At 39.6% G+C, this 10118-nt stretch overlaps 1 protein-coding gene across 4 annotated transcripts in view; it reads left to right on the top strand.

The window, feature by feature from the left end:
* The window catches only part of Larp4b (La ribonucleoprotein 4B), a 60477-nt gene that overhangs the window by 30627 nt on the left and 19732 nt on the right, over positions 1-10118 (top strand). For all 4 annotated transcript variants that reach the window (XM_048367444.1, XM_048367443.1, XM_048367442.1 and 1 more), the window contains 2 exons: positions 5434-5581; positions 5796-5936. In XM_048367444.1, the coding sequence (XP_048223401.1) occupies positions 5434-5581; positions 5796-5936 (289 nt within the window). The remainder of the gene's footprint in view (positions 1-5433; positions 5582-5795; positions 5937-10118) is intronic.

Genomic DNA, 10118 nt, shown 5'->3' with positions numbered 1-10118 from the left:
GAATATTGTCACAGTGTGATATATTTCACCAAGTTTTTGACAATGTGTGTGAAAAACTGACTTACACACATTGTCATTTTGATGACACTGTAGGCCTCGTTTGCAGAGTGTGAACTGTTAATTTGTGTATGTGCTGCTTTGGTCAGCTGTAAAATCTTGGTCTGTCTTCACGCAGAATCACTTTTGAGCACTTCCTCAGGTTCCTGAGGTAGGGCTGGCCATCTCAAGGGTCTGGAAGAAGCTTTGCAACTGAGGATAGTTCTAGCATAGCATCTAGAAATACTGTAATAAATGAAAACATTATTTGACAACAGGAAAATAACCTTGCTTATTAAGCAGACATGTTGAAGCAGATGTAGCTTAAGAACTTTCCCTCATCCCTTAGTATACACAGAGAATAGTTCCAAGAGTCCTGCAGAACTAAAGTCTGCATTAATTGTCCTGTCTGTAAAATACCATAGTATTTGCATTTAATTGAATGCCTTTCCCCCCTCATACTTGAATTCCTCTCTAATTTACTTACAATATCTAATACAAAGTAACTAAAATGCTAGGGAAACAGTGTACTATATTGTTTAGGGAAAAAAATAACAAGAAAAAAGTTTGCAAATGTTAGTATAGGTACAATTTCTCTAATTTTTTGAAGCGAGTAGGATGTCCATAGTTCATTAAATCTTTGGATGTAGAACTCATGGATACAGAGAACTGACTACTTGAAATACAATGTCTCACTTATTCAACTAGTAGTTTATAAGTGTTTTTTGTGGTATTAGCCAAGAAAAGCCATTGGTAATATTGAAGTAGATATGGCTCAAATATAAAGATGTATAATGTGTATATAAACAAATAGAAATCCTTCCTTCCTTCCTTTACATACTTACACTTGAGAATGTTACTAGAAAGAATTTCTTTCATGTTCATTAGTTTTTCTCCTTAAATAGTTGAGGAGTAAGAAAATCTACCAAATTAATGTTAAGCCTTTAAAAATGATATACATAGTGTCTTTAAGTAAATAGGTGGGTATACAGTTAGTATTTACTCATTGTTTACTGCTTGACACATCTATGCAGAGGGCAGATACTTCCTGTTTCTGTCTTTCCAATATGGCTTTAAGTTGGACACAGTCTTTCTGTTTTAGATTAGCTTTTTTTTATTAGCTTTTTTCCCCCTTGTTTATGTGGTGCTGAGGAATCGAACCCAGGGCTTCATGTATGCTAGGCAAGCACTCTACCACTAGGCCACATTCCCAGCCCTAGATTAGCTTCTCAATTATGAGATATGCCCAAACAGTATTGTGATCTGAGGTGTTGCTATAGTCAGTGTACTCATTACTTGATCTATGTAACTATGTAACCTTTACAATTAAAAAAAGAGATGTATAATAAAATATGTGCTATTTTATTAAACAAAGTAATGTTGCCTTGCTTTTCAAAACTTGTTTTAAAAGTAGTTACAATTTTCTTAAATCTTACGTAGCTGTTTCTCCATTTTTTTTATCCTATATGTCACCTATTTTATTCTATTTCACCCCCCTCCATTTCTCCTTTTCTCTCAGTCATCTCTCTAATTCCTACTTTCCTGCTGAACTTTTTGTCTCACGGCTATAAAACACAGATTTATGGCTATTATTATTATTATTATTATTATTATTATTATTATTTTGCTAGTCCTGGGGCTTGGACTCAGGGCCTGAGCACTGTCCCTGGCTTCTTTTTGCTCAAGGCTAGCACTCTCTACCTCTTGAGCCACAGCGCCACTTCTGGCCTTTTCTGTTTATGTGGTGCTGAGGAATCAAACCCAGTGTTTTATGCTTGCAAGGCAAGCACTTTACCACTAAGCCACATTCCCAGCCCATGACTATTATTTTTTAATGTAGTATAGTGTTCTGAGGGACAGAAGTTTCTGTGGTGCATCAGAACTTGGGGACATCCCATTCTTGAAAGTAACACTGGCCATTGATGTAAAATCACTTTAGAATGTGGCTGTTAAAGTCGATTTGCTTCTGGTTTTAGTAAGAATTGTTTACCCATTAACTTTCAGAGGAAGAACAACACTTCTGAAGTGAATCAAGTAAAACTAGATTTAAATTTTTTTTTAAATTTTGTACATTGCTGGGGTTTAAACCCAGCTTTGTTCTTGCTGGGCAGATATTCTGCTATTTGAGCCATGCCTCCAATCCTGAAACTGGAATTCTTGATTGTCATTCAGAGGTACCATGTGATTGCAATGGTAATGACCATATTTCAAAGAAAATGATAGTCGATTTAGATCTTCATTTAACAAAAATCCATTTCTCGTATAGATTTTGAGAAATTGGTACATTGAGAAATAGGTAATTCACTGATGACAGTGAATCTTTTGTTTTTGCTGATTCAAGAACACAGTTTTCTCATTACCATCTTTGTGGACAAGTTAATTCATGTTGGTTTTCTTGTGAAATACGGGCAGTGTATGATAGCTACCTTAGTAGACTTTTTCTGACTGAGTACCTAGAAGTGTGTAGACTGTAGTAAGCTCTCAAATGTTTGTTGTCATGTCATTAGGTCTTAGAAGTCTCCATGCTTCATCCCTCTCACATGTCTAAGAGTATTTATTCTGTGTAAGCTCCTGACACTTAAGGTCCCACTCATTTCTGATAGAAATATTGCAGAGGTTGTAAGATAATGGGAAATAAAATTTCCTGTACACTATGAAATATTGATTTGTATAGCATATTTCCCAAGCACCTCCCTACTAAGTTCTTAACTCTTAGGTATTAATGGCATAATGGTGAGCAAAATGGATGTGGATGCCATCCAAAAGAATGTGGATAACAGACACACTCACACTCTGGGCACCATGGAGACCAGCCCTGCTGTGCTTTAATAGCTCTGAGAGTGCTGCCGTTGACACTGGGTAGTCAGGATGTCATGGAACCTGTCTTAGTGAACTACAAAGCATAGTATTGTTTATGTAGACAATTAACTGCAAAGATGGTAGAAATGAAAAAGATTGATGGTAGTGTTGGAAATTTTAAAAACATGTTATGCACATGAAACAAGGAGTCTTAAATAATGGAATAGAACTGAGCAAGAAAACTTTGATTGTGTGTTGAGTACTAGAAAGAACACTGGGCCTAAACAGAAAAGGCAGTTTATATAAGTGTCACAAAAAGATGCAAATATTGACAGAGTATGAAAATGGAGTGTCTTCTTTCAGTGAGAACATGTGCACTGAGTGATTAGCACGGAGCTTGGTACTAGTGAGCATTCAGGATGTCCTTGTTACGTGGATGCATGAAAAGAGAGAGACTAACACACAAACAGAAGCTAAAGATCATCTTACATGTTTCGGTGGAAGTTGAAGAATCAGTGGTTCTTGATTATAATATTCTTGAAGGATCCAGGGAACCCTGTTCTTTGCCCTATCACCAATACTTAACAAAGCAAAAAGAACTCCGGGTAGGTACTTATTACACACCTGGCTTCATAGGCATGGTGTTTTAATGATCGATCTGTGAGTAGGAGAGCAGAAAATAAACAGTTGCTTTCAAAGCATGAATGTATATATTGCCATTTTATCCAGAAGCTTCTCAGTTTCAGAACTAGTTTATTATTTTCATTGCCTGCTCTGTTACTTGAAATATCATGGATTTATTCTATGTTTAAAAGATTTTTTTGTGGGGGGAAGGTTGTTAATCGAACTCAAGACCTGGGTGCTATCTTTGAGCTTTTTTGTTCAAGGCTAGTGCTCTACCACTTGAGCCACAGTTCCACTTCCAGCTTTTTGATGGTTAATTGGAGATACAAGTCTCATGGGCTTTACTGCCTAGACTGGTTTTGAACTGTGGTCCTTACATGTCAGCCTCCTGAGTAGCTAGGATTGCAGGATCCCCACTCAGTATATTTTTTATTTAATAGTTGTACAAAGTGGTTCCAATTTGACAAATCAGTTGCTAAGAAATACATCTTAATAATTGTATTTAATTCTGTTTTATTTTTTAATAGCTAAACTTCATGATCTCTTGAAATAGCTCATTAATGGTGTTTCTTTATCCTGTCACATGTTGTAGAGTGTGGAAACTAAGTACTGTCTGTGCAGTTTGCTACCTCCTCAGGGCCCGAGGGACACGTGGAACCAAGCCCTGCTCCCTTCTTTAGGTGGTTCTAATTCCTGGCACCATGGTGTGTGGAAGTTGGTGTGTTTGAAAAGGCAAATTGTCTAGGTTTATTGAGGGATTGTGGTGGCAGAATTGGGGTTAGAATTTGGGGAGTAATTGTCACTGGGACATTCAGTTTTTCTTGGGGAAAATTTTCTTTTATAAGCAAAAAAAGATTACGTCAGAAAAATGAGAGGAGTGAGGGGATTCAGCGTTGTGGGGTGATTAATGGGATTTTGTCAGGTCCATGCCATTTCCTCTCTCTTGGCTTGTTTGGCCACAGCTGGCACTATACCACTTGAACCACACTTCTAGTCTGGCTGTTTTGCCAATTAATTGGAGACAGAGTTTCTCAAACTCTCCCACCCACCTCAAATTACAGTCCTCCAGATCTCAGTTGACTGAGCAGTAGGATTTCAGGCACCAGTGCCTGGCTTGTTAAAGGGTTTTGTTTGGTTGGTTGGTTAGTTAGGAATGTTAGGACTTAGGCTTGAGCTCAAGGCTTTATGTTCTTGCTTAGCTTTTTCCACTCAAGACTGGCATTCTGCCACTGAGCCATATCTTCATATCCACCTGTTTCTCTCTCTCTCTCTCTTTTTTTTTTTTTTTTTTTGCTGGTTAATTGGAGGTAAGAATCAGGGCAGATCTGTGTGCTGGGGTTGCTCTGAGCTTTAATCCTAGATCTCAGCCTCGGAAAGCAGTAGGATTGTAGTTGTGAGCCACCACTGTCCCTTTTATTGAAAGTTTTTAGGGTATATTAGGAAAGACCACAATTCCTAGAGAGAATGAAGGAGTGAGCCCCACGCGTGTCTGTAACGAGCATGTGAACAAGCAGGATAGGAGCAGCAGGTGCTAGCAGACTTAGAAACAGGGAGGAGGTTGGTGACCGGAAGGGAATAAGTCTGATGAGGTTGTGGTCACAAGAAAATGTTCCAGCTTTTACCTGACTGAATTGAGCAGCTCTTTGAAGGGAGGACTCCAGTAATTGAGCACAGGATTTCTGTAGTCTTAATGAATATTAAGACTGTGTGACCGTGAGACACGGAACCCTTCCTGAAGGCCTTGTGCTAAGTTAGGAGGAATTTCAGAATGTAAGGGAAGATTAGATGGGAGTTCTGACTGCATCAGCCTGTGTTACTTTTTTTAACCTTTTTTTCATCCCAAAGGTATGTGTAATAGATTGGCTCAGATTTTTTAGCTGGAATACTTTTAACGTAGGTATGATTTAACTCTGTTAATAACGTTGCTCTTGGTTGAAATTTACATAAAAATATAAATATAACATTTTTCCCCAGGTTGCAACAACTAAGGTTTCAGAGCTAAATCCTAATGCAAAAGTATGGGGGACTCCTATGTTACACTTGGAAGCGAGTAATGCAGCCGTTGGTGTGAGTGCCGCCTGGGAGGAAGTCCCCAGCCAGCATGCAGACTGCGGCCAGCAAGGTGAGCTCCCAGCCAGGCCGGGGCCAGAAACAGCCCCCTTCCCAAGTCTGCCTGTGCTGTTTACTACCTTAATCCTCAGGAAGTTCCTATCTCACGTTTGTCCTAGTCCAGCTAAACCAGCTGAATAATTCCAGATGTGAGGTTTATTTTGTTACGTTTTAAGGGAGAGCTGTGCTTTCTAATGTTGTCTCTTGGCTTAAAATTGGGATTACAGGATTGGATGCCAATGGAGATGGAGACAAAAGCCATGAGAATGCAGCCTTACCAGACTTACAGGAGTCCACTCAGACAGACATGAATGCTTTGGCTCTGGAGCACTCAGAATATGAACCTCTGCCTGAAAATAGTGAAACAGGTAAAGCCATGTTATCAGCTCACTTTCATATAGACTATAGGTTTTGTCTGTATGTCTATCTTTTTCCTCCCTTCCCTTCCCTTCCCCCTCCCCTCCCCTCCTCTTCTCCCCTCCCCTCCCTCCCTCCCTTTTCAGTTTGAACTCAGGAACTTGTGCTTTGTCATGTAGATAGATGCTCTACCACTTTGAGCCACGTCTCCAGTTTCTTAGTTTTTTTCCCTGGCTGGCCTGGACCAAAATTGTCCTATTTATAATTCCCATGTAGCTGGGTTGAAAGCTATGTCCATCTTTTTATTGTTTGAGGTAGGAGTCTTGCACATTTTTTTTTTTTTTGTATAGACTGGCCTTACACTAGAATCTTCCCACTCTCAGGTTCCTGTCTAGCTAGGATTATAGACATGAGCCACTGCACGTCTTTTTTTTTAATAAGTCTTTCCCCCTAAGAGTGTGGGTATGTGGGTGTGTGGATGTATTTCCTCCTAGTTTTCCTTTAAATTTAGTCACTCTTATCTAACCACAGAGATGAGGCCCTGGTAGGGAAAAGGCATCTGGGAGATATAAGGCATGAGTAGTTTCAGAGTTGACGTTTGGTTAGAAGTGGAACATTGTTCATGAGATGAAAGTGTGGTTTAAATCAGAGCTGAACAATTAACATAGGAATCCAGACTATAAAAGGATGGATCGAATGATGGTATAGGTAGAGGGTTGGTAAGGGCATTGAAGCCATATTGAAGAGTCTTAGAATCCAGGAGGATTTGAACTCTACTACAATTGTCGATGGAGTTAGTGACATGAGGATGTTTGGAGGATGTATTATTTTGCAGAGGTATGAAAGAATGGTTTTGAAAAAAGAAAGACTAAAAACAGATAAAATAAGAGGCCAGGACTGTGGGCCAGTGTAGAAGTGTTTATCGGTAATAAGAAACTGCTCACCTCTAATTTGGTTTCATCTGTGCCTTTTCTAATTATCTCTCCCTTCCCCATCTCCTAACAACCACTGTTACTTTTCCCGTCTCTCTTTTCCACAATACTATAGAATTGAAATCATACAGTACGTTGCCTTTACAAACTGGCTTCTTTTGTTCAGTAATATACATTAAAGGTTCTTCTGTGTCTTCCCATGACTCATTTCTTCCTAGTGGTGAATCATTCCATTGTTTGGCAAACCACAGTTTATCCCTTCACCTGCTGTAGGACATCTTGGTTGCTTCCAAGTTTTGGCAGTTTAAATGACTGTGGTAAACATCAGTATGCAAGTTTTTATATAGACATGACAGTTTGATTCCTTAAGCTCCGGAGTGCAATAGTTGTATCTTACAGTAGAAAGTTTGTTTAGTGTTATACAAAAACAGTTTGGAAGACCAAACTGTTTTCCAAAGTGTTTGTGCTAGTTTTTCTGTTAGGCTCACACATTGTTATGTCTTCTTAAGAGACTTGACTCCTTTATCATTAAAGCAAATTTCCTTTCTTTGAAGTCCATTCTTTCTGAAACAAGTGTAGCTGCCCTGCTCCTTTGGAGGGGGAGGGAGAGGGAGGGGAGGGGGAGGGGAGAGTCCCAGGGCTTGAACTCAGGGCCTAGCTACTGTTCATGACCTGTTTTTGCTCAAGGATAGCACTCACTTAAGCCACAGCTGGTTAGTTGGAGATAAGAGTCACATAGACTTTCCTGCCCAAGCTGGCTTCCAACCACAGTCCTCAGATGTGACCTTCCTAAGTAGCTAGGATTACAGGGAGCCGTCACCAGTGCCAGCTGATAGTATCTGTTGATGGATAAAAATGTCTTAATTCTTAATCTATTCTTTTTGTTCCTTAGACTTTAGTGTCATATATAAAACACTTTTTTTTTTTTTTTTTGGCCAGTCCTGGGGCTTGGACTCAGGGCCTGAGCACCGTCCCTGGCTTCTTCTTGCTCAAGGCTAGCACTCTGCCACTTGAGCCACAGTGCCACTTCTGGCCATTTTCTGTATATGTGGTGCTGGGGAATTGAACCCAGGGCCTCATGTATATGAGGCAAGTTCTCTTGCCACTAGGCCATATCCCCAGCCTGGATCTTACTATCTTTATGATGGGGTTATCCTCTCATATTCTACCTCTCAAGTAGCTGGCATTGCAGGCATGTACCACTATGCTCAGCCCAACATATTTTAAATCCAAAATACATCGAATGGCTTTACATCATTTGACCATATAATAACTTATTTCTAGGTTCTTTTCTGTTTGGATAGCTGTCTGTCTGCATGCAGAAAGGCAAAGACAGGAAAAAAAGATAGTCTTTTCAACAAATTGTTCAGTAATAGTAATCTATATGCAGCCCTGATTTGGTTTCCTGTTGTATTTAGGCTAAAATTCTATCATCCTGCTTGATCTTTATTAAAATACTATCCTACTCTTACTCTTTTCTCTCTCTTCTGGGTTATGCCAGCTTCCTTAGCATTTCCTGACTAGCTCTTTAGGAGCCTTTGTTGCAGCACACCTAGGACTTACTTCCCACCTTTCTCATACCTCATCTCTCTCAGATCAGATCAGACAGCACCTCCTGTCCGGAAGCTCATGATGTTGCTCTGTCCCCTTGCCGTTTCCGGTCTCACATTATATTGTACAGTGACTTTCCTAACCACTGCCTGCCTCTTGCACTGGAATGTTGACCCGCGGAAAAGAGGCTTGGCCTTATTTAGGCTGAATGCTTTATAATATTTTCTGGAATGCAGAATATCATTAGTAAATACCCCTTAAATGTTGAGGATGGAATGTGAATTTAAACGGAATGTCTGTAGATTAAGGCATGACAGGTTGCGTTTCATCTCAGGTCTCCTGGTGTTATGTACAGTATTTTTCTTTTTGATGGTTTTAGCAGTTTTGTTTCCCTTTTTCATTTGGAAGAGTGACATGAGCTGTGCTGTTCTGTTCTTAATGTCCCTACTCTGCCTTTGCCTTTTCATGGTTTTTAACCTTGACTTTTAAAATACAGTGTCTGTTGTCTGAGCCTGGCACATGTATGCTTATTCCAGGTTAATTTGTGTAAGAGCATATGAAAACATTCTTTGTTCTTAGCACTTCAATGCCCTTCATCTCAAGGCTGTTATTCAGTGTCCAGTATTGTGGCAAAGGCAGGGGCTCTTCCTTTAGTCTGAACTATTTCACTCCATTAGAGGCCTGTCATCCATGGTCTAGTGCTGTTTGTGACTATAGGCTTCTAAATTACCTGATGTTTCATGAGTTGCTTATCCCAGGATACTTGGGGGTCATTTTAAACTGACTTATTAGCATACTGTTACCAGACAGTTTCTCATTTGTCCCTTTGACTAGTTGGAAATGCAAATTTCAGGCTATAGTGTAAAAACTTATGATCTACAGCATTTATTTATTTTTTTTTTTTTACCAGTCCTGGGGCTTGGACTCAGGGCCTGAGCACTGTCCCTGGCTTCTTTTTGCTCAAGGCTAGCACTCTGCCACTTGAGCCACAGCCGCCACTTCTGGCCGTTTTCTATGTATGTGGTGCTGAGGAATCAAACCCAGGGCTTCATGTATACGAGTCAAGCACTCTTGCCACTAGGCTATGTTCCCAGCCCGATCTACAGCATTTACTTTTCACCTTTATTTATCTTTCCCTCCTTCTTATTCTTTATATATTACTTGATGTATGTTTATCTGTTTTCTTTTCCATTACCTGCAAATTTTTTATTGTTATTATAAAGGTGATGTACAGAGGGGTACAGTTACTTAAATCAGGTAAACAGTGACTTCTTTTTGGACAATATCACCCCTTCCCTGGTTCTCTCCCAGTGCAAATCCATTTTGAAGTGATTCAAGACATCAGCTATTTATTCCAGCTATTTTGTGCTAAAAAGTCACAGGTTTATTTTATTGATGACATTTTATCAGATTATTTTCTAAACTGTTTGTGTTTTGATTCTTGAGTTTGAATTCAGGCGTGTGCCACTTGTCTTGCTTGTTCAGCTGGTGCTCTACTATTTTAGTCATGCCTCTTGTTCAGCTTTTTGCTGATTGTTTTGGAGCTGAAGTCTTGTGGACTTTTCTTCCTGGACTGACTTTGAACCATGATCTTCTGGAACTCAACAGCCGAGTCACTAGGATTACAGGCTTGACCAACTGGGGCCTGGCTTTCAGCTGTTTTTGTTTCAAAGAAAAGAGAGGGGATGTTTTTTGTTGTTGTTCTGTTTC

This window comes from Perognathus longimembris, chromosome 18 (assembly GCF_023159225.1).
Source record: "Perognathus longimembris pacificus isolate PPM17 chromosome 18, ASM2315922v1, whole genome shotgun sequence".
NCBI classification, from domain to species: domain Eukaryota; kingdom Metazoa; phylum Chordata; class Mammalia; order Rodentia; family Heteromyidae; genus Perognathus; species Perognathus longimembris.
Note: the sequence above shows the minus strand (reverse complement) of the source record. Positions and strands in the feature narration are given on the sequence as shown.